The sequence below is a fragment of the Thamnophis sirtalis genome, unplaced genomic scaffold (genome assembly GCF_051295495.1).
Source record: "Thamnophis sirtalis isolate CommonGarterSnake01/CBP01778 unplaced genomic scaffold, rThaSir2_p1.2 scaffold_1, whole genome shotgun sequence".
In the NCBI taxonomy this organism is placed as follows: Eukaryota; Metazoa; Chordata; class Lepidosauria; order Squamata; family Natricidae; genus Thamnophis; species Thamnophis sirtalis.
Genome location: NW_028261381.1, coordinates 96,391,383 through 96,415,294, shown reverse-complemented (window position 1 = coordinate 96,415,294; position 23,912 = coordinate 96,391,383). Strand labels below are relative to the sequence as shown.

Sequence of the window (23,912 nt, the reverse complement as noted above, 5' to 3'; positions counted from 1 at the left end):
CCTGCAGGGGGTTCCCCGTCTCCCTCCTATTTAGGAGGGAGCGGGTTATCCTAAACAGGGCGGCTGGGCGAGACTCGGCGGACGCTACCAAGGAGGCAATGTGTGATCTTTTGGCGGTTCTCAATGCCCAAATATACTCCTTGGTGCAAGCTGTCAACAGTGCTCGGTTCGATACGGACCTGTCGGACCTCCACTGGTGCTCTAGGCGTCTCCTCCGGCGCTTTATCTCGCGGAGCTCCTCGGTGAACCAAGGGGGTCTCCGCGAGCCGCTGACCCGGAGGGGCCGTAGTGGCGCAATTCGGTCCAGAGACTCTGATGCCGCCGAGTGCCAGGCCGCAGCAATAGTCTCCGCCGAACTGTGGGCGAGAGCATCTGGAATGACCCCAAGCTCCGTCTGGAACCTAACAGGGTCCATCAGTCGCCTGGGGCGGAACCACCTGGTCGGTTCCTCCTCCCCATGGTGGGGGTTTGGCCTCCGGAAGTCTAGCCTCAGTAGGTAGTGGTCTGACCACGACAGGGGAATGGTCTCATTTCCCCTCAGACCAAGATCATAACTCCACTGCTCCGAGAGGAATACGAGGTCGAGTGTATGTCCCGCCAAGTGGGTAGGGCCTCGAATTACCTGGGTCAGGCCCATGGCTGTCATGGAGGCCATGAACTCCTGCGCTCCGTCAGAGTGTTCACCGAGCGAAGGCAGATTGAAGTCCCCCAGAACCATTAGTCTAGGGAACTCAATTGCTAGCTCGGCTATTGACTCGAGGAGCGCAGGGAGGGCCGCTGCAACGCAGTTGGGAGGCAGGTACGTTAGCAGCAAACCCGCTTGACCCTTGAGGTCCAACTTCACTAGTAGGGACTCACACCCGGCAAGCTCCGGAGCAGGGATCCTACGAGGAACTAAAGACTCCCGGACTACAATAGCCACACCGCCACCCCTTCCCTGGGCTCTCGGCTGATGAAGCACCTGAAACCCGTCTGGGCACAGTTCTACGAGGGGGACTCCTCCCTCCGTGCCCAGCCATGTCTCAGTAATACATGCCAGGTCTGCCCCCTCGTCTACAATCAAGTCCCGGACGAGGGGAGCCTTATGAGTAACAGACCTGGCATTTAGCGACAGCAGCCTGAGACCAGGGTCCTGATCGCTCACGCCATCTGACCTTGGAGTGGGACTCATAGGGCCGGAAGGAGGGATCTCTGTGATATAGCGAACCCTCCTTCCCCGATAATGGCCAGCCCTAAAGTCCCCGCCATATCTGCCTCTCCCTGTTATGACCGTTGAGTCGAATTCGAGCCCTGTATCTAATGATTGAAATTGCCCGGGTGTTAATTGCCTTGATATTTCCACTGCTGAGTTTGGATATTAAACTCTTCATCACTCTCATGAAATATTCAAATCTAACCTTCTTTTCTTCAATGTGCTTGATATTGGCAGCTTGAAGGTTGTCCAGAAATTGGTAGTGATTTCATCCAGACTCTTGATACTGTATCCATAAGGCATCTTTATTCCTTCAGTGCTCACTATTTTTCTTCTTGGTGGTGAGGGTGGCACATATGTCCAATCCAAATTCCATTGCAATATTTTGACTGTATACATGGATAGTGTTGAGCAATTACTCTTTCACATAATGTATTTCCATGCAGCTTCAGATTGTCTAGGTAAAGAAAATGGGATAGCATGGCAGATGTTTTGATATTTGATAGCTTTGGCCTCACTCTTGATAGTAACCTGTTCCAGTCTATCACAATTGACCAGCAACTATGACTTCAGTTGTGACATTGATCTTTGTATAAAGTTTATGATGTTTCTAGTGACTCCTATAATTTCTAGGCATTTGATTATCCAATCATGTGGATTGAAGTTGAATGCCTTCTTGTAATTAATCCAAACTCTTCAACTCTCCAAGCTTTCTTTCTCTAGCCCAGCGTGGTGGTACCCCTCCATACACAAGAAGGGAACTGCCTAATTTATCTGGCCCAGCACAGGAATTCCCTTCTGTGCACAGAGGGCAACCGTTTGCCCTCCAGTAGCAAACAGTTCTTTCCTTACATATGTTATGACCTATGCTGTCTCTTAACACCTGCAAGTGGGAAGGCCAGGATTGCAATCATTGAACAAGGCAGTCACAAGCAACGTCCCCCCATTGTTAATGACTGCAATAACGTATGACCAAAATTATTGGCCCAATTGAGATTGTCAATTGGGGAACACCTGTATGTCTGATTCTGGATGTTGTTCTTTCCATCAAAAGAACTGGTTCATTCTTTTCAAACATACTTTTCTTGTTGGATTTGATTTGTAATAACAGATAATTATTTATTTGTTTTCAATCTTTGTATATTTGCAATGGGTACACAACTTTTCTTCTAATGCTCTTTCAATTGCTGGCCCTGGTTGCTCAACCAACAATCTTGAGTCCTGTGACAACACCACTTAGCAACAGCAGTTTTGGTAATCCCAGTTGCAGTTGGTAGGTGAAGGCCTCATATTTTTTCTACCCTGGCATGCTCCCCATTTCAACTTCCTCCATCTTTCCTTCCATTCCTTCCCTTTTAGACACCCTATACTCTGTTGCCTATACTTGCCACCCCCAGCTGATCTTGACCAACTTCTTCCTTTCACTGTTGATGAAGAATGACTGGCCATTGGCCAAGGCAGTTGCAAGTTGCCAAGCACCAGAATTTTGATAATACGACCATGGCGCACTACAATGGCCATACATTTGAGATCTGGCTGCAACTATCATTCATTCAACATTGCTGTAATTTTGAAGTTCAATAAATAAATAGTTGTTAAGCAAGGACTACCTGCATTATATATACCGTACATACCGTTTTCCCCAAAAATAAGACAGGGTCTTATTTTCTTTTGACCCACAAAATATGGCTTGGGCCTTATTATCAGGGGAGAGCTTATTGTTTTGGGGTTGCTGGGTGGCTACTCCCTTGCGAGTGAGCCGGGCACAGCCTCAGGGGTGAAGCAACCATGAGGTGACCACGCTCACGAACAGCCGCCTGACAAACCCCCTTTCCAGCCAGGCAGAGCGCCATTCACTGACCTAGGTGGTATCCCTAAGGCGCCAAGACACATGGCGCTCTGCCCACCACCCCCCCCCCAGCTCCCATGGCTTGGCACATTCGGGATACCCCCTAGGTCAATGCATGGAGCTCTGCCCGGCTGGAGAAGGTGGTTGCGTGAGCGCCTGTTCCACCCCCAGCTCACATGCCTACCAGCCTTACCATGCCCTGGCCCAGCTCTCCCTGCAGGGCCAGGGCACTGTCGCCACTTTCGCCACCACCGCCACATTTCGAGCATAACTTCTTCTCCGGCTTCCAAACTCTGGAACTTGGCTTCCGATTTTTCCAGCAACGGCCCCTCTAGGGGTGCACTCTATGGTTCTGGGCAAACATTATTTATGGATGTGCTTTTCTCCTGTCCTATACATCTTCAATTCAGTGTATTCTTCACAGATGTGTTTTAACATGTCTTTCTCCTCAGAATAATTTTGAAATGCTGATTTCATAGGAGAATTTGGTGTCGCGTAACAAGTTTTGATCCTCACATTAGTCTAGAATTAAATTAATTTGTATGAGAATTCACAAAAATGAAAACAGACTTTTGCCTTGTGACTTTAATATGAATTATTTTGTTTACATTCATTCCATCTCATTCTTTTTTGTCTACAGGTTAATAATGAAAATGTAGTCAAGGTTGGCCACAGGCAGGTGGTGAACATGATCCGACAAGGAGGCAATCACTTAGTTCTTAAAGTTGTCACAGTAACCAGAAATCTAGATCCAGATGACACAGCCAGAAAGAAAGGTACTGTCTTTTATGATTTTAATTGTTTCAGATGCTTCTTCATAAAAGAATCTGGTATACCATTCCATTTTCTGACATTCAGGTAATCGTTAATTAAAGGAAAAGATGAATGTCCGCATTCAAGAATGCAAGGTTCTTTTAAGATAGATTTCCAGTGGTGAGGACACTGATACTTCTGGTGTTATCATTGCTCCTGAAGTGCCTCTGTATGTGTATGTGAGATAATTGGGTAGAGACTAATTTTATAATTTATTACTATACTCCTGCAATGTGCTATTAGATTCTGAACGAATGAAACAATTTACACACGTTGCCAGGATGGATATGAAATTGTTCCATAAGGAAGTAATTCCAGCATTGCTAAGTATCTTTCTGAGATAAAAGAGAGTTAATACCTTTATGTCTGAATCCAATTAGGTTTTGTTGCAATCCATCAAAAGCATGTGCTAATACATTTTCATATACATGGTTCTCCATGTTAATGGCCATTCCTACTGATTGGCAAAATGTGGTAGCAGATTTTCTGGGTATCATGAAAGAGGGATAATTGTTAGCTATTTGATTTATAAATAATAAATCATAATCCTTCAAGATGTCTTTGACCTAGAAAATGTGTGATTGATAGATTCAATCAACAAATATACTTTTTATTTTTATATATTCAGATTTTTAATCAATTAGAACCATATTGAAATAACTATCTTAAGGTGAATAAAGGTACTCTGTATTTTTGATGTCTTTTTTTCTTATTAATACATCTAACTTGAAACTGTTCCATTGCTGTGAAATACAGATGCATGTTACCATCTTTATATGGCATTTGCTTTTATGGTTGCATGTCGTCAATCAGTAACCCAACATGTTTTAAATCATGCCCATACGTTATAAAAGAATAACTAGTCTTGATAATAAACCAAAAAATAATTATTGGGAGTTTCTATTTAATGAAAGTATGATATCATTGGAGGTAGTAGTAGAAATAATCATAATATAAAATAATATGAACAATGCTGGAAATGACATGTATTCATGCTAGAATAAAGCTGGGGTTCTTATGTCGTGCTATCTTTCAACATTGTTTATTGATTGAGTATGGAGATGGCAATATTAAAGAACAGCATCTTCATATTAATTTCTGTTACTTTTTTTTGCCAAGCTGTTGGCACTTTCCCTGCTTTTCTAAGACTTTTCCACTTTCAATTCTCAGAGTTAGTGGTGACAATAATTTGTATAAGGAAATCCTGCAGCCAACTACCATGCATTTTGGCAATTGAGTGTTGGTTAGTGGCTTTTATTTGTTCTTTACCTTTTCCATGCAGTTTTGTAATTTATTGATCTGTATTTATGTTACAAATATATCTGATCAGAATTGTTGTTCACTATCTACTCCTAGGAGCAGGATTAAATGTTGTAATGAAAGCAGTGGTGGGATTCAAATAATTTAACAACCAGTTCTCTTCCCTAATGATTTCTTCCAACAACCAGTGCTCCTGAAGTGGTGCAATCTGGCTGAATCCCACCACTGAATGAAAGTACACGGTTCATAAATCTCCTTATTTTCCATATGATTGCCAGAGTTATATATGTGAGCTTCACTAAGCCTTCTTGTGATAACCCAATTTTGGCATCAGCATGCTATGCTTACAATGATTCATTTATGCATTTTTATCTCACAATTCTAGAATAGTATAAAACTATGAGTTCAGCATAGTAAATGTATTGTTTAAAAAGTCAAGTACCATACAGTTTTTGCATAGCTAGAAATTAATATTCTTGTTTTGAACACTGTTGTGTCTAAGATGTCTACTGTGAGCTTTCATTGAACTAAATTAGTATCCATGTGTGTTGTGTTTCTTATCTGTGAACATTTATGTATGTAGCTCATAGGTATTGCTATAGATCAGACAACTTTATCTTTTGGGCACTGAGGCAAACAGTTTAATTTTAATTTAAATAGTAATGCCATTTTGAATTGAATCTGAACAATGTATTCTGCAGTGCTTTTACTTATTATCTATATCCTTCTGTTTAATGCAAAGCCCCACCACCTCCAAAACGGGCTCCAACCACTGCACTGACCTTGCGGTCTAAGTCAATGACCTCAGAACTTGAAGAGCTTGGTAAGAAAGTGTTTTTAAAGAGCATGCTGCAATGATGGGGATGTAAAGCCAATGTTATACTGTTTGAAAGTGAACTGCACCTTGTACTGAACATTGGATTGCAATGATTACATAGCAATGTTGCATTTCTGGAGGCTCCATGTTTGCATGATGAGCATGAATAATCCTACCTTGTTTCCAACTCTGCAAGAGAATGTATTTATCATTTATATGCATCATCAATTTAAATACTAACTTAAAACTGTAGTTTATTTTATTGTATTTTTGATTAATCAGTTCATCTAATGTTGTTTTATTTTAAATTTCTGTGGCCTCTCATTAGTGGATAAAGGTAAGCTGTTAGTCCTTGTTTTTAAAAAGCTGACAAAAAAAACCCCCTATGTACCTGTAGCTCCCATTGGGGTTCTTTGCTTTGATTCTCAAATACAATTAGTGGATAGAAACAGATTTCTGCTCTCAGATCCCCTCTATCAGCAGTTCAAAGCCGATTTGAAGCTTTTGCACAAATTTAACAAGCGATTATCAAAGTTATCATCAGACACATTTGCTTGTAAGAAAAAGGGAAACTGCTTTATGGGGGATTTTTGTAGCCTTTTCCCTCTGCTGATAATAACTGACAAAGAAAGAATATCCATTAGGCAAAGGAAAGGATCCTTCCAGAAATGCAGCAACTGTACACTTCCTATCATTATTATTTTTTTGGTTCTGAACCAATCATAATTGCTTATTTATTACTAAAGTTTTGAGGAATTTGTATTAGCAAGAAAAAGTATTTTTGAAGTGCTTTTTCCCCATTTTTTATAGTTGCATGGTAATCGGTTTAGTTATCTTACTTGTAAAATACAATAAAAGTTACTGAGTAATTTGTTGATTCCTAATAACTTCCTTCATGATCTTATTTATGTTATTTATTAAATTCTTATGCTGCTCAATTCACATTTTGAGAGAATCTTGTTCACTCTTACTAACCAAATACCATAATCTTCTAATATGAACATACATAAATAAAATAGGTGCATTTTAACCATCTCTATTAATTATTAAGAAGTTATATTTAAGTCTATCTATTAAAAAATAAGCTTTTTGTAATTAATTAATTATATTTAAACAAAACTAAAAAGTTCAATAGAAAATATATAGAAAATATTTGTCAAATACAAAACTTACTATTATGTGTACAACATTTTTATGGATTAATTTTCTTGACTATAAAATTTATTAAAAATTTCTTCACCATTCTTATGTTACAAAAGGCAAAAAATGTTTTATTATTATTTGTTTTTAATTTAGTTTTGGGATGGTTTTATTACCTATTTATACATGCTAGTGTTGATGTGTTTTAATCTTGTCAGTATCAAATTTCTTGATTATTGGGAGTATTGTTTAATTATCCTTTTCAAGAGTTGATAAAACAGCATATCCTCTTTTCATCCATTGTGAAAGATTTTTAGACTTTTTTTTATAAGCCAGATAAGTATCTTAGAAGTTTAAACTGAGTTGCTTTTTTATGTTGTTGAAAAAAAGTCTTCCTGTCATCTCATGGAATATTTTTGCATCTTTTTTGCATCTTTTTGCAACTAGGCTTCCATAAGCAAGACGACTCTTTAGAGAAGAGATTAAGGATTCTTGCTAGGGAAGGAAGAGAGGCAATGGCCCATTGTCTACCTGCATCCCTCAGCTCCCACACTTTTCTAAAGAATTCCCCAAGTCTCCTGAGCAGAAACATTATAGGAAAATAGAAATGATGATTTTATAAAATTTGCCCCCAACTTTGATTAGCTACAAAGTTTAGATGCAACCTAATCTAAATTAATCATAATTTTTATATGAGCAGTGAGTAGAATGTATTCATTGACCTGTCTATAGAAATCAGTGTGTAGTGCTAAATGAAATTCACTTCTTGCACTGCTGCTTTAATATCTCATTATTCTACTTATGAACTCCTTTAAGGTCCAGAAACAATTTTCCTTGGGCCATGGCAAGAGTCATTTACAGGCAAACAGGCAAAGTGGTTGAAATGGAGCTGTGATCGCCTCTGTATTCACATCAGGGTGGATTTGATTTAAATCAATTTGATTTAAATCACAATTTAAATCACTAGTAAAAAGGCTTGATTTAAATCAACTTGATTTAAATCATAATTTTTAAAGAGCAACTGTCATCTCTGTCCCACAGCGGCTCCCCCTCTGACCACCTGTTGACTCACTGACAGTCCCATTCACGTAAATGGGATGGCTGGGATGCAGCAGTGACACAACAAAGTCAGGGATGTGGCAGGCAGCAGTGGATACCCGCTAACAGGTGCTGCCATGATGGTTCTGAAATGATAGGAATTCTTTGAATGTAAGGACTCAATCTTGCTGGTAGTTAAAATTATTATTATACAATTGTATCACAGCGGCCAGTTGTTTCGCCGGATTTGGCATTGGTTACTAGTTGGGCCCCACCCAGGGGCCTAGGACCCATTATTATTATTATTATTATTATTATTATTATTATTATTATTATTATTATTATTATTATATAATTGTATCACAGCGACCAGTTGTTTCGCCGGATTTGGCATTGGTTACTAGTCGGGCCCCACCCAGGGGCCTAGGACATCGTAACGTATTTTCGTAATATGCGTGCAGATCCAAGCAGTGCGGCTTTTTGCATTTGACTGATGGTGATTTTGTCAATTTTTAACTGTTTTAAATGTAATTCCAGTGCTTTTGGAATAGCACCCAGTGTGCCAATTACCACTGGAATTACCACTGCTGGTTTGTGCCATAGTCGTTGAATTTCAATTTTTAAGTCCTGGTATTTTGTGATTTTTTCATGTTCCTTCTCAGCGACCCTGCTGTCACCTGGTATTGCGATGTCTATGATTGTGACCTTATTTTTATCAACCAATGTGATGTCTGGTGTATTATGCGCCAGTATTTTGTCTGTTTGTATGCGAAAATCCCACAAGATCTTGACCATCTGATTTTCGGTGACTTTTTCAGGCTGATGTTCCCACCAGTTTGTTGCTGTTTTAATATTATAATTTTTGCACAAATTCCAATGGATCATTTGTGCTACTGAATTGTGCCGCAATTTATAATCAGTCTGCGTGATTTTTTTTACAGCAGCTGAGTATGTGATCAACAGTTTCATCAACTTCTTTGCAAAGTCTGCATTTGGCATCATCAGAGGATTTTTCGATTTTGGCCTTAATGGCATTTGTGCGGATAGCTTGTTCTTGCGCAGCCAGGATTAGTGACTCTGTTTCTTTCTTTAATGTACCTGTTGTTAACCATAACCAAGTTTGTTCACTGTCCACTTTATCTTTTATTTTTTCCAGAAATTGGCCATGCAGTACTTTGTTCTGCCAACTCTCCATTCTTGATTTTATCACATGTTTTCTGTATTCTTGTTTCGTCTGTTGGGCCTTCAGTAGATTTTTGTTCTTTACTTCAATTAATAGATGTTCTTGACTTTCTTTTAAATAATCAGCCAGTGCATGTTTTTTTATTATTATTATTATTATTATTTATTATTATTATTATTATTATTATTATTATTATTATTATTATTATTATTATTATCATACAATTGTATCACAGCGGCCAGTTGTTTCGCCGGATTTGGCATTGGTTACTAGTCGGGCCCCACCCAGGGCCTATTATTATTATTATTATTATTTACAAACAAAATGAAGGTTTCCTATTTAGCTTGGAGAGCTTGGATTCATTGAATGAGTTTACCAAAAATGTAAATATTGCAGAATACACAGCCTTATACTACATAACTAAGCTCAATTTCATGCTGAATAAACTAAATTATTAATGTATCTTAAATAGAAAACTATCTTTAGGTAGTTTTTTAATCCCAAAAGCATTTTATTTAAATAAATTTGATAAAAATAAAAAACATCTGATTTAAAGAAAAAAATCTGATTTTTTTTTTTTTAAATCATCGATTTTTATCCACCCTGATTCTCATGCAGGATAATACAAAGAGCTGGGACTCAGATCATTTTATTTTAGCTATTTTATTTATTTCTATCCAGCGTTTTTTATTTTTTACAAATAACTCAAGGTGGCAAACATATCCAACATACCTTCCTCCTCCTATTTTCCCCACAACCACAACTCTGTGTGTTGAATTGGGCTGAGACTGGCCAAAAGTCGCCCAGTAGGCTTTCATTACTAAGGGAGGATTAAAACTCAGAGTCTCCCACTTTGTTGCCTGATGCTTTAACTACTAGACTAAACTGTGATGTAACTCCCATCAGCTTGCTTTTTTGTACCCTCTTTGATTGCCGATGGCTATCCCTATACTTTATTCCTACATTGTTTCCCATCAAATTTGTGCAGTCTCAATCTATAGCAATCCCTTCCCTGTTTTGCTATACATTATAATGCTCAATATTCTTCAATATGGATCATTGTAGATGATCTATCTATAGTATTTCAAAGCTTTCTGGAAGGAAAAAATAAGTTTAGTATAAAAATGCAAACTGAATTAAGGAAAGTAGTCCATTGTTTTTCAAAGACTTCCTAAGTATTTTAGGATGCGAAGATTTATAACTATAACCACTGCACATGTTACTACATGGACCCATCTGATTCAAATCAGCTTTTAAAAGTTTAGCATTGAATACTTTTTTAAAGATAAAAACAATACTAAAATGATCACTATAATATAAACGAATGGTCTTTCTTCTTTAGTAATATGATTTTTATATACAAAAAGATTCCTCGGTGTGATAAAAGCTTGTATTATAGCTTCATGGATCTAGTTTTGATTTATTTAAAATTCTATGGGCTAGATGTGAATAACCCTAGCCTTACTAGGTAGGCTAAATAGGAAACATGAGCAGATAAGCTAATTCTACTTTCCTGTAAAGACTCTTGCAAGTCTAAAAATGCAATTATCTCACCAATTTCCCCTATCTTTATAGCCCAAGAAATAGGGAGGGTACCTTCTAAACATCTTGCCCTACCTGCTATCCAGCTGCAGACTATGCTGTCTCTTAATTGGCCATCTCTGCACAACTTTTCTTTGTCCCATCTCCCAAGTCCTTTCCTACATACCATTAAAACTACCTAGCAAATTCAAATTCAACTAATTTCAAGTGAGAAAGTTTTATTGGTTTTTAGGCAACTTTATTGAATTTTGGTATTTCTTATCAAGCTGTAGAAGAATACACAATGTGCACTGTCTATGTATGCTGCCAATAGTGCTAAACACATTAGAACATTAGAACTACCAGATATTTTTTAATGGAAATGGCAATAATGAGTTAGACATTTCTTTATCTCTTTGCTGCCACTTAATGGTTTCATACATTTTTGTAACCGAGATCTGGTAGCATTAAAATGTAGTCTGGGTTGCTTATCTGTAGTAAAGAATTTGAAAGTATACGTGCAACTTGCAATCCTCTGCACACTTACTTGCTAGTTTGTATGTATCATTGAAGCAAATTGAGTATTGTTCTGAGAAAACATGTGTGGATGTATGTATGTATTTAATAAATACATGCTATAGGAGCAATGGGTGCAGGGACACCTCCTGTTCTTAAGAAGCCGTTGCCTTGCATAGCATAGGCAATTGAAAATGTCATCATATCCTTTCAATGGATATTTCCTAATTACCATTAAAGCATAGCATTATTAGTTGTAGAGTTGATATTCCATAACATTCATGTAGTTGATTCTGGCCTGTATGTTTTCAGGTCTTTGGTGCTTTGAAAGTGTATAAATTTGTATATCAATTAATAGAATATGTTAAAGGACAGTGAAATATATGCTAACTGACAGAGAGCTATAATATGCAAAGTCCCCAAGTTACTTTAATAATAATTATTATTATTATTATTATTATTATTATTATTATTATTATTATTATTATTATTCATAATAATAAAAATAATAAAAAATAATAATAATTCAGCACCGATATTTCAATGCAGTTTGGCATGGAAAAATGCGCCACTGTATCCATAAAAAAGGGCAAAATCACTGCATGTGAGGGAATTGAAATGCCCAATGGCCAATTAATTAAATGCAAAGAAAATGAAGCCTACAAATACTTAGGCATTCTGCAGTTGGATAACATCAAGCATGGAGAAGTAAAAACTATTGTCAGGCGAGAGTACACCAACAGAGTTAGGAAAATTTTAAAATCTAAATTGAATGGTGGAAATACAATCAAGGCCATAAATACCTGGGCAATACCAGTTATAAGATACACAGCTGGTATAGTTAACTGGACACAAGCTGATTTGGACCTTTTGGACCGAAAAACCAGGAAACTAATGACAATGCACTACAGTTTACATCCACGTGGTGATACTGATAGACTATATCTGCCCCGAAAATCAGGTGGCAGAGGATTATTACAAGTGAAGCAAACAGTTGAAGAAGAAAAACATGGACTGGCTGATTATTTAAAAGAAAATCAAGAACATCTATTAATCGAAGTAAAGAATAAAAATCTACTGAAGGCCCAACAGACGAAACAAGAATACAGAAAAGATGTGATAAAATCAAGAATGGAGAGTTGGCAGAACAAAGCACTGCATGGCCAATTTCTGGAAAAAATAAAAGATAAAGTGGACAGTGAACAAACTTGGTTATGGTTAACAACAGGTACATTAAAGAAAGAAACAGAGTCACTAATCCTGGCTGCGCAAGAACAAGCTATCCGCACAAATGCCATTAAGGCCAAAATAGAAAAATCCTCTGATGATGCCAAATGCAGACTTTGCAAAGAAGCTGATGAAACTGTTGATCACATGCTCAGCTGATGTAAAAAAATCGCGCAGACTGATTATAAATTGCGGCACAATTCAGTAGCACAAATGATCCATTGGAATTTGTGCAAAAATTATAATATTAAAACAGCAACAAACTGGTGGGAACATCAGCCTGAAAAAGTCACCGAAAATCAGATGGTCAAGATCTTGTGGGATTTCCGTATACAAACCGACAAAATACTGGCGCATAATACACCAGACATCACACTGGTTGAGAAAAATAAGGTCACAATCATAGACATCGCAATACCAGGTGATAGCAGGGTCGCCGAGAAGGAACATGAAAAAATCGCAAGATACCAGGACTTAAAAATCGAAATTCAACGACTATGGCACAAACCAGCAGTGGTAATTCCAGTGGTAATTGGCACACTGGGTGCTATTCCAAAAGCACTGGAATTACATTTAAAACAGTTAAAAATTGACAAAATCACCATCAGTCAAATGCAAAAAGCCGCACTGCTTGGATCTGCACGCATATTAAGAAAATACGTTACGACGTCCTAGGCCCCTGGGTGGGGCCCGACTAGTAACCAATGCCAAATCCGGCAAAACAACTGGCCGCTGTGATACAATTGTATAATAATAATAATAATAATATGTTACGATGTCCTAGGCCCCTGGGTGGGGCCCGACTAGTAATCAATGCCAAATCCGGAGAAACAACTGGCCGCTGTGATACAATTCATAAGAATAATAATGATGATGATGATGATAATAATAATAATAATATACTACTTAATTTTTCGCATACAAACGGACAAAATACTGGCGCATAATACACCAGACATCACACTGGTTGAGAAAAATAAGGTTACAATCATAGACATTGCAATACCAGGTGATAGCAGGATCGCTTGAGAAGGAACATTAAAAAATTGCAAAATACTAGGACTTAAAAATCGAAATTCACAAACCAGCAGTGGTAATTCCAGTGGTAATTGGCACACTGGGTGCTATTCTAAAAGCACTGGAATTACATTTAAAACAGTTAAAAATTGACAAAATCTCCATCAGTCAAATGCAAAAAGCCGCACTGCTTGGATCTGCACGCATATTACGAAAATACATTACGACGTCCTAGGCCCCTGGGTGGGGCCCAACTAGTAATCAATGCCAAATCCGGCGAAACAACTGGCCACTGTGATACAATTCTGTTGTTGCGAATAATAATAATATACTACTTAATAATTAACTAATAAAATGATCGTAATTGGAGAAAAAAAGGCTTTGATGCTCTTTTATCAAAGAGATTGGTCTTTATTTCTTTTAGACTCTTTATATTTTCTTCAATTAGCACAGCTGCACCCATAATCTATTTAATAAAGATCATTTAATCAAAATAGTATGCTTTCTTAAGTAAACTATTGTAAATATATATTTTATATTTTACTATTTTTAAAAAAAGAAGATGCTTAAGAAAACAAGTTACCTTTTTCCAACTTAGAATATTTGTCTGTTGTCAATGGATTATCTGCACACATTAGTCATTTTCTACCCTGTGGAAATGCTAGAAATTAGATTAAGTGCAAAGCATATGCTAACTATATGTTATTTCCAATGTACTTCAGTTATGCTGCTTTTAAAACATTATTTTCACACCCCTTTCCTTTTTATTTCACCTAAAACTGCTTCAGATATCTCCCATGTTTGATGAGCGATTTATTCTTGTGTAAATAATAAGAAATACCTATAGCTTTTAGGCAGCAGACAACTCTAGAAGCATTGTGGTGGTTGGATTTATTTTCTATTTGCCCCTAAAACACTGAACCCATTGACCTTCAGATAATCCCTTACTTGGACACTACATATTAGAAATATTTAATTTTTGTTGTCCTGAAAATTAATTCATCTATGGGAGCTATTCGCTGACCTGGAAAACAAAGTCTGTGCTGAATACTTTGAAACATCACAAATAACTTGGTAGATATTTATGAAAGGACTTCAGGTAATTCTGTGTGAAACAATGAATATGTGCTGACATTTTATCAGCCATGTTGCTAGTTTCTTTAGAGTAGATACCTGTATCTGCTTCCAGTTGTCATGTGGCATCCCAATGCTGGAATCCACAGACTTAAGAATTAATAGCCTGATTATACGGAAACCTCTCATCGATTAAGTCTTTGCATTCTTACTGACTATTAGACACCCTTTAATATTTACAATTTCATTCATAAATCATATGAACATTTGCAGAAAGGTAATTAGGAATTGATAATCAGAGGGTTACAGTTCATTTCTCTTTAAATTCTAAGTATTTTGAGAATGTCTCTTTCAAATTGCATTCCCCCCCCCCCAAAAAAAAACATCCCATCTATGCTGTTTAACTTCTGAAATTAGATATTGATTTTAGAAATAGCCAACTACTTTTTAATGCCTCTTAAATACAATTCATCCAGTAATACCGGTAGGAGTGCCTAAAGCTCGATGTTAGTGCTTAAGCCTTAACATTTATTAAAAGATTATTCTCTTCAGATTTTGATTTATTTTCATTCCTTTTCTATTTCCAAGCTTCAGTACGGAAGAAGAAGGGTAAGGGGAAGCATTTTTGTCTCTTTATTTTTTTACTTTTTTTCCTGCACCATCTTATAGTAAAGTAGAATACACAATTGTATGTAGTGGTTCAAATTATCAGTCACAAAATAATAGATCAGTATGGTTTTAGTCATTTAGAGAATGGATTGAAAAAGGTATAAAATAATTATATCCCTTGAGAAATCTTGTTTGACATAAATGATCCCATTTTTCTTCTTCTTTTGCCTTGCCTCCTTCATCCCAACTCTCTCTCCCTTTATATGTTTCAGACCGTTTCTGGTTGTCCCCAGTCATTACCCCAAGGTTACTGTGCTATCTGGCAACTAATTAGGACTGTTTCATACATAATATTCTTCTTACAAATGGGAGCCTCCTTGCATAGAAAAATATGCCCACACATGTTGTGTTGTTTGTCTCTTCTGCTGTGTATTTGGAACCTGCTGCACTTCAGAACATGTGTAACAGAGTCAAAATGGATACTGACAAAATTATCACTGCCATCGTTTTTTCCTCCTGCACTATGGTTCCCTTCATGTTGGCATGTCATGTGTGAAGCAGCCCTATGAGAAACAGTGGCAAGTAACAGGAGTTTGGTGTAGTCCTGCATCACTTAATTAACTTGCCTGCTTAACGGCCAGTTATTAATCACAGAACCACACTGCCTCTGTCTCAAAAAAAAAATAGGCACCTCACACACACCCTTTGAGTCTTTACCTGGAGTACTGCTGCTCTGCATAATTTCAGGTTTAATGTAGCATCTTCCACACTGTCCTGTGTGCATGGAATGCTGTCCTTTTAACTAATCCATAAGGTCACTCCTTTCCTTTATCTCCTTGAGACCCACCTCTGCTGCAAAGCATACAAGTTTATTGTGCAACTTGCAATTACTAAATGAAAGGATTTACAGGGATTAATGGACATTTTGTAGTAAGATTAAATGTATGCACATAAAGTTTGCAGATGTTTAGTTGCATCCTGTTTCTTCCCAAGCTTTTTTATGTCACCTGTTTTCTTCAAGGCAGGGTACTTGATTTTGGTATATGTGATCACACAGCATATTGCTAATCCTTTATGTATCATAAAGACGAAATACATGACCAGTGGCATATAAATTACAAACTTGTTTATAATATAACATCTTACAACAGTAATTGAAATGACTGAAATAAGATTTTTAATTTTGCTTTCATTATTTATTTTAATATTTTGCTAGAACATTCACTTTTTATGTTGATCCTAGACCAAGAGTTCCAAATTCAGTATTTCCTTAGTATAGTGGCATTCCAACTTATCTACCCAAAATATCTGTGTAGCTATAAAAGCCCTTGACATGTTGAGAGCCCTTATGAAATTATGACTCTGTACTGGAATTGAATTATACAATATGCATAATATGTGCCTGTTTATTCTTCTTTTCCTGAATAAAACATAGATCCTATTGATATTCAAGGTTAATGTTTGACCATTCAGGCTCAGACTTATTTCACATGCTGTAGCATTCACTACGTATATGAAGGTTAACTTTAGAATGTCTGCTTTGAAAGATGAGTTGCTCACACTGAGAATTAATAAATTCACTGTTCTTTGTGCAGCCCTATTTTAAAAAAAACAGGTGTGTCCTGTGATATATCAAAGAAACTTTTCATGTACTTTATGTAGAGACTGTTCCATTCAGTTCAATAGCAGGCAAAACTTTATTGGCATCTATTCTCCACACTGAGATTTCCATGATATTGAAAGGTTTAATTCATTCAATGAACTTTGTGCCTCTGTACCATAGCTCTTTACATAGAACAGAGTTACCAGATCGTGACTATGATTCGGTCAAAAATATTTTTATTGGTAAATTGAAGCCATACAATATTAAAATATAGCATATAGTTTTCCATTGCTTTTAACTTTTTTTTTTTGCACCTTACACAACTTCAGTAATAACTTCTCGAACTGCAACATCCATATTTTCTTTTTAATATCTTTGATGAACTCAGAAATATACTATTAGTGTTGGAAATAAGTACTTGCCATCTAAAAATAGTTTTCTTATGAATAATAGTTATTTTAAAAATAATTATTATAACTCTAATAATTTAGGATTCATACATCATGATAGCCTGACCCCATAAATACTTCTGTACTGCAGTGACCTTTTTATATCAGCCACAACTAAGTGAAATGAGTAAGTCAGATTCTCAAGGGTCATGCTAAAATGCTGGAAAAGGAGCAATGTAACATAAATATAAAGGCAAACATTTTGATGTAATTGATATAAAACATTTGTGTATGGTGTGTATCTCCAGTAATTCAAGAAGAATATATTACATATCATGGTTTCCTGTATATAATGTGTGAACAACTGTGCCCTGCTTCAAAAATGAATAATACCATTGCAAGTTTTATATGTAGTATGCTAACTGTTAAAACTAGTGCACAGACCCAACTGATATGCATAAAAGTGTGCGTGTGTGGATAAAGTAAATATATTGAAATGAATGGGGAAATTCTATGCTCATATCTGAGTGAATACTCCCCCAAGGGTAGCAGTGAGTATACTATATATTTGTGAAACTACAAACAAATTCGAAACAAATTTAGTAATTTAATTATTTACTAATAGTAACATTAATCTGAGTTGATTGTTTAAAAATATTAATAATTAATATTATTTTTAAAACACAAAAGAGTAAAATAAAATAGCCCACCTGACTGATTTAAAAATATTAATTCATAAAATAAATCAGCACACATTATTTTAATAGATCCCTGATTTTAGCCAAATATCTGTTAGTTTTCTGCATAGTTAAATAGTTTAATTATTTGTATTTTGTTTTCTGGAGTCAGTTCATCAGCACTAGACTTTATCCTAGCAGGTAATTTATTGTATTTGATAAAACTTTGAGACTTCAGTTAATTTTTTAAAATAGAAAATCTTAACTGTGTCACTTCTATATTGAATAGAGTTTGAAAATCATTTATAAGTCCTCGCAAAATGATAGTGTGACACAAATACATGTCATTAATTTATTGATTTTTATAAAGTTCTAAATTGATGTATACACTTTGTAGACTTGAAGTAGGATGTATTAACCTATTTCACATTAAAAGTGTATCTATTTTTGTTGATCTTGCCCTTGAAATTACAAATATTAATTCAACCAAAGACGCAGCAATCCAGAGTGTGGTTTTTTTTAAAAAAAATTGCTATGTGTTATCTAAAAGAGACAATGTTTATAGCCTGTTCCATTTTCAGTGTCAATTTCTTTTTCTTTAAGAGAAAGTTTGTCTTAAAAAAAAATTGTCAAAACAAATGCTATACGTGCTATATTTTTTAATAAATCGAGGCTCAGACTTGAGTCCCTGAACAGACTGTATAATATAGTTCTTGTTATTTCATCATTACTGACTACAGAGCTGTTAACAGCACAGCTATAATACAAACAGATAAACCAGGCATCTTCAAATATATGGATAATTTTGGAAGATATTTTGGACAGAAGTCTTGAAACCATCATAATATTGTCTAATGGAAGATATCAATAAATATTTCTGAAGCTAAAAAGTCTAATATGGAATTTCTGTAAAAATATTTGTGCAAGTGTTTATTGGTTGAAACAAAATGAAAGCAACCTTTAATTAAAATTGTATTATGTATTATGTATTTATTATTTATTAAATCATATTATTTATTTTATTTAATATTCTTGTAGATATGCAGTTAGGCTACTATCTTTTAACCTTATTTTAATTTTTTTAATTTTTTGTTTATTAGGTGAATGGTGAACTTATTTTACTCTTTTTTAACATATAGAAAAATAATGTAACAAAATAAAATGTTATATCATCAGGGCTTCTTAGACATTTCCAACTTTTGCTCCTCTTGACCATAATAAACCATGAAAACCCAGTATAAATTAAATAATTGTCTAAAGTTAAAGCTCTCTCTTAAACCAAATGCTCATCCAGGATCTCTTTCTGATTTGCCTGGGTAGTAAGCAGTGGTGGGATTCAACATTTTTTACTGCTGGTTCTGTGGGCATGGCTTAGTGGGCATGGCATGGCTTGGTGGGCATGGCAGAGGAAGGATACTGTAAAATCTCCATTCCCACTTCACTCCAGGGAAAGGATGCTGTAAGATCTCCATTCCCTCCCCACTCAAGGGGAAGGTTACTGCAAAATCCCCATTTCCTCCCGATCAGCTGGGACTTGGAATGCAGAAAATCGATGGTGGCCAGTCAGAGGTGGTATTTATGGGTTCTCTAACTATTCAAAATTTCCGCTACCAGTTCTTAGAACTGGTCAGAACCTGCTAAATACCACATCTGGTAGTAAGATTTTCAAATCTATTCAGATCCTTTTTGGTATAATTCCTTGCTCTGCTCAAAAAAAAATTATCATGTGCTATGTATCATTAAAACAGCAACCCCCCAGTGCCCTTTTCAGAAATAGTTCTCCATTTCTTACCAGTTGTAAATGCACACCATGTGTGAATAAAACGTTCATATGGTTATTTCATTCACACCAATACGTAAAGTACTTAGTTGTCTTTCTTCACTACAGAAAAATAATTGAGGTTGATTTTTCAGTCCTGGTGAAAAAAGCATTGCAGGAAATGAACAATGGAATCATAGGCACTCAAGAGGATCATAGTTCAATGGCTACTGTACATAGCAGTACTTTGCTGAGCAAAAACTCTTGAACCACTTGACAAAAAAGGAGTAAGTCAATTGACGCAATGGATTTATTAAAATTTTCCAAGTGCAAAGATTTCTATGGAATGTCTTTTCAAAGCTTTTAATCTCTTTGTGTCTTTCAGATTCCATGGTACATTGCGGTTTAACTGCTGCCGTGCTGTAAAATTCACTAGGAATCATTTTTCATTAGAATTCATTTGTCTTCAGTTGTTAACCATTCCATGGCCTTTTCTGATGGAAGTTATAAAATAAATGCTTTTAGGAAACTTGTGACTTGTTTTTATTTCCCAAGGGGTTCTGCCAAACGTACTTTGCTTTTTGGGAAAGTGATCTCTATTTTTAAATTTCATCTCTTTCAACTCCCAACAAAAATTCAGCAAATCTTAATTTCAGAATGGAAAAGCTTTTCTTTCTTTTGCGCCTAAAGGTTATGGTTGAATTTGAAAAGTAATTCAAGTAATGTTTCTTGTATTACAGGAATAATGCTGTTAAAAAATAAATCTAGTTCCCTTAATGGACATTTAAGAAGAGTTTGAAAGGGATTGTATGTAAATAATCTTAGATTATTTAGAAGCAAAAGGAAATATTAGTATTTCCAAAAAGTGGATGAGTTTATTTTTAGCCATAAAAGTAACAGCTAAAAAGAGGGGGAAATTACTGATTTGAGTTTCATTATTATTGTTAAAACTTATGTAGAACTAATTTATTAAAAAAATTCATGTACACCGCCTCCACTAATCCATTGTCAATTTTTATTTTTTCACTATAAGATTTTTAACTAATATGTGATATTGCTACATTGGCATAACATTAAATTTTTAAAAAATACCCTGATATGCAGATCTTTAAAATAATTCATGTGATATTCTAGAAAGTCTAATGGAAGCCTACAGGATTAAAACATCTTTTATTTTAGTATTAGCATTTAGCTTCCATATACAATATATTTCTATACTATGCTCTAATATAAAATTTATATATAGTTTCTTAAGTTCTTTTAAACCCAAGGTACAATTTGGGTGTGATGGTATCTTCTCAGCAACCTGGGTTGAACAACATGAAAGACATCAACATTTTCTTGACTTGAAGACTGTTCTACAGTTTGCTTAGCTGCACAGCCAACTAAGGAAAGCTTTGTGAAATTGTGCTTTGAGCATCTGGCATCCATTTACATCTGAACCCTCTTTAAATCTTAAAAAGTACAAAAAAAAAGACTTCACCCATTTTAAGGGGACAGTTGGAAAGCACCAAAGATATGCTAACATGTGTGGCCATTTTTGATGCTTGTTCTAGGTGATCACATAATTTATAAGATATTGCCAACAGTGTTCTCATACATCTTCATTCATCATACTAAATGTATTTTTACAACATAAAACATGGGATAGATAGATAGATAGATAGATAGATAGATAGATAGATAGATAGATAGATAGATAGATAGATAGATAGATAGATAGTATAAAATGGATACAATATAGCTGGTTTGTCAATTTACACATCATGTGTAATCAAAATAATCCAAGCCATAATCTGCGAAACATATTTAGACATTACACCAAATCATTTATTACATTTCTTAGTCTTGATTTTTAGGAATGTTGAGCCATCATTACTTGAAGTAGATGCTAGTAGATCAGTACTTTTTGGCCTTGTGTAGGCAGAGCAAAATTCTAACTATGATTTATCTAATTTACACAGCATGCTAAATTTTAATACCATAAACTATTGTAGTCCAAGCTTCAACTATGCTTTCTATTATAATAGTTCATAGTTATTGTTGTTGTTGTTGTTGTTGTTGTTATTTCACGCCATATATTGAGTGGATTTTAATTTTGCATGCTGTTTTGAATCTACAAGATTATTTATTTATTCATATTTTTTTTTAATTTATTGGCTATATTTTGCAAAAAAAGGACTCTTACTCATGACATGGGACTTTCTCTTACTATCTTTCAAATTTCATGGGCCTATGTGGATGCAGAAGTGCACCTTGACAAATGTATGTCTTTGTGTATGCCTTAAAACAGGGCATACACTCAACCCCGAGTCCATGGACCGGCACCAGGCCGTGGCGTGCCAGGAACTGGGCCATGCAAACAAGCAAAGCCCCATCCATGAGATTCAGGCAATATGCAAAACCATGCCTCCTCCGGTCCGCAGAAAAAAAATCTTCACAGAAGTGGTCCCTGGTGCCGGTCCCTGGTTGGGGATGCTCCCTTAAAATGTGTCCCAGAGATGCCCTCAATATACTGAATCAACATTTGGAGAAAATGAGTGGGGGAGAAAGCAACTTCTCATTGGTGTTCATTTCCTTCTTCAAACATAATTGGAAGCACTAAGAATCATAACAGTCTAGTAAATAAATATGGGAAGAATATTTTTGCCTTTTAATTAAAATATTTAATTAAAAATAAATGTTGTCTCCTTTTTATCATCTTATATTCAGGTTATAGGGGCACGGTTACAGCACCTGTCTGGAACTTTTTAAAGTAGTCATATCTTTTCCTAAGAGAGCAGGCGTGTGTTCACCAGGAAAAAAGGCAGCTGTTCTAAGGAGTGGCTGTATTGAGATACCATAAAGTATCTTCATAATTAAATCCAAAATTCATGTACATATGGACAGACACTGCACTTACATCAAATAATTATTGATTAAACATAACTGAATATTTTAATAAATAAATAAATAAATAAATAAGTCCATGCTCTAAAATGCAACATGCTATTTTAAAGAGGTTTTCTTTAGTCTTTTAGGTGGATTGTATTGGTTACAATTCAAACTTTATTGTAGATAAGTTTAGATAATAACTACTTACTTGTGTTAAGTAGCACTAATGTCCTATTCTTCTCTTTTGAGCTGAGAAGTTTTCTGGTATGTTCATATGTTTTGAGTTTTAAATTAAATGTGTGTATCTATGTGTATGTGCACACACACACATATTTGCATTCAAGCAATTTATTTTAAAATATTTATTTTCATCCATAATTGATGAAAAAAATCTACTTCATATAGTACTTTCTAAATCGGGGGGGGGGCAAACTCAAGGCCTGTGGGCTGGATCTGGTCCACAAGGTACTTACATCTGGCCTGAGGGGCTGCCCTGGAAACTGCAAAACAGAGGTGGTGCCTCTGCCAGTAAAAACGAAGCTCGGGAGGGCTGTGTGTGACCCTCCCGGGGTCCATTTTCACTGGTAGAGCACGGGCTGCCACAGGCGCCCACAACACAAGTGACGTCGAGCAGGCCACAGCTACCCTTGCCATGGCCCCTTGGGCCCCCGAGGTCAGACACAATCCTGATACGGCCCTCAATGTAATCGAGTTTGACACTCCTGTTCTACATTATACCCTTAGGTACATTAATTTGTATTTGAAGCCCACCTTGTAATAACTAACTTTTAGTTGCAGTGTGCATTAGTAAATTACTTTCCCATATTTACTTATATAATTTATTTTTCCTGTAATATAATGTCACCACCTATTTCCCTTAAATTAAAACATTTGGCCTGGCATTCAAGGGGCTGCTGGTTTTTTCCATGATCCATTAAGATATTTTAATTTTCACAATATTGTGAAACTCTTCCAAGTTCTAGCCAACAGCAATTGCACTGGAAGCTCAATGTTCATGGAAAGCAAGCAGCTCTTTGAATACCAGCTTTAATTGTCCAAAGTTGCTGCTTCTTTGTTTTACCTGATCTCCAATGCTTATCTTTTTTTGCTAATAATGGGAAATAATATCAAATTAATATCATAAATATTTAAAACATAAGTAATATCATACCAATGGGATAATTAAACTATGTAGTACATAATAATTTTTGAAAACTTTTAAATTTGGTGAAACTTATATCGAGTGATCATGGACTATATGCTACTATTACTGAAATAAGTAGGAGTTACGTTTTTCAGATTTAACTGGGGCAGGTAAATATACTATATTCTTCCTCCTCCGTTCTTTGTTCTC

At 35.9% G+C, this 23,912-nt stretch overlaps 1 protein-coding gene across 9 annotated transcripts in view; it reads left to right on the top strand.

Annotated features, from left to right (window-relative positions):
• The window catches only part of SHANK2 (SH3 and multiple ankyrin repeat domains 2), a 332,468-nt gene that overhangs the window by 274,691 nt on the left and 33,865 nt on the right, over window positions 1–23,912 (top strand). For 6 of the 9 annotated variants that reach the window (XM_087719456.1, XM_087719419.1, XM_087719443.1 and 3 more), the window contains 3 exons: window positions 3,682–3,817; window positions 5,857–5,937; window positions 15,236–15,256. In XM_087719456.1, coding sequence (XP_087575582.1) covers window positions 3,682–3,817; window positions 5,857–5,937; window positions 15,236–15,256 — 238 coding nt within the window. The remainder of the gene's footprint in view (window positions 1–3,681; window positions 3,818–5,856; window positions 5,938–15,235; window positions 15,257–23,912) is intronic. The other 3 variants (XM_087719473.1, XM_087719449.1, XM_087719465.1) reach the window with 2 other exon arrangements.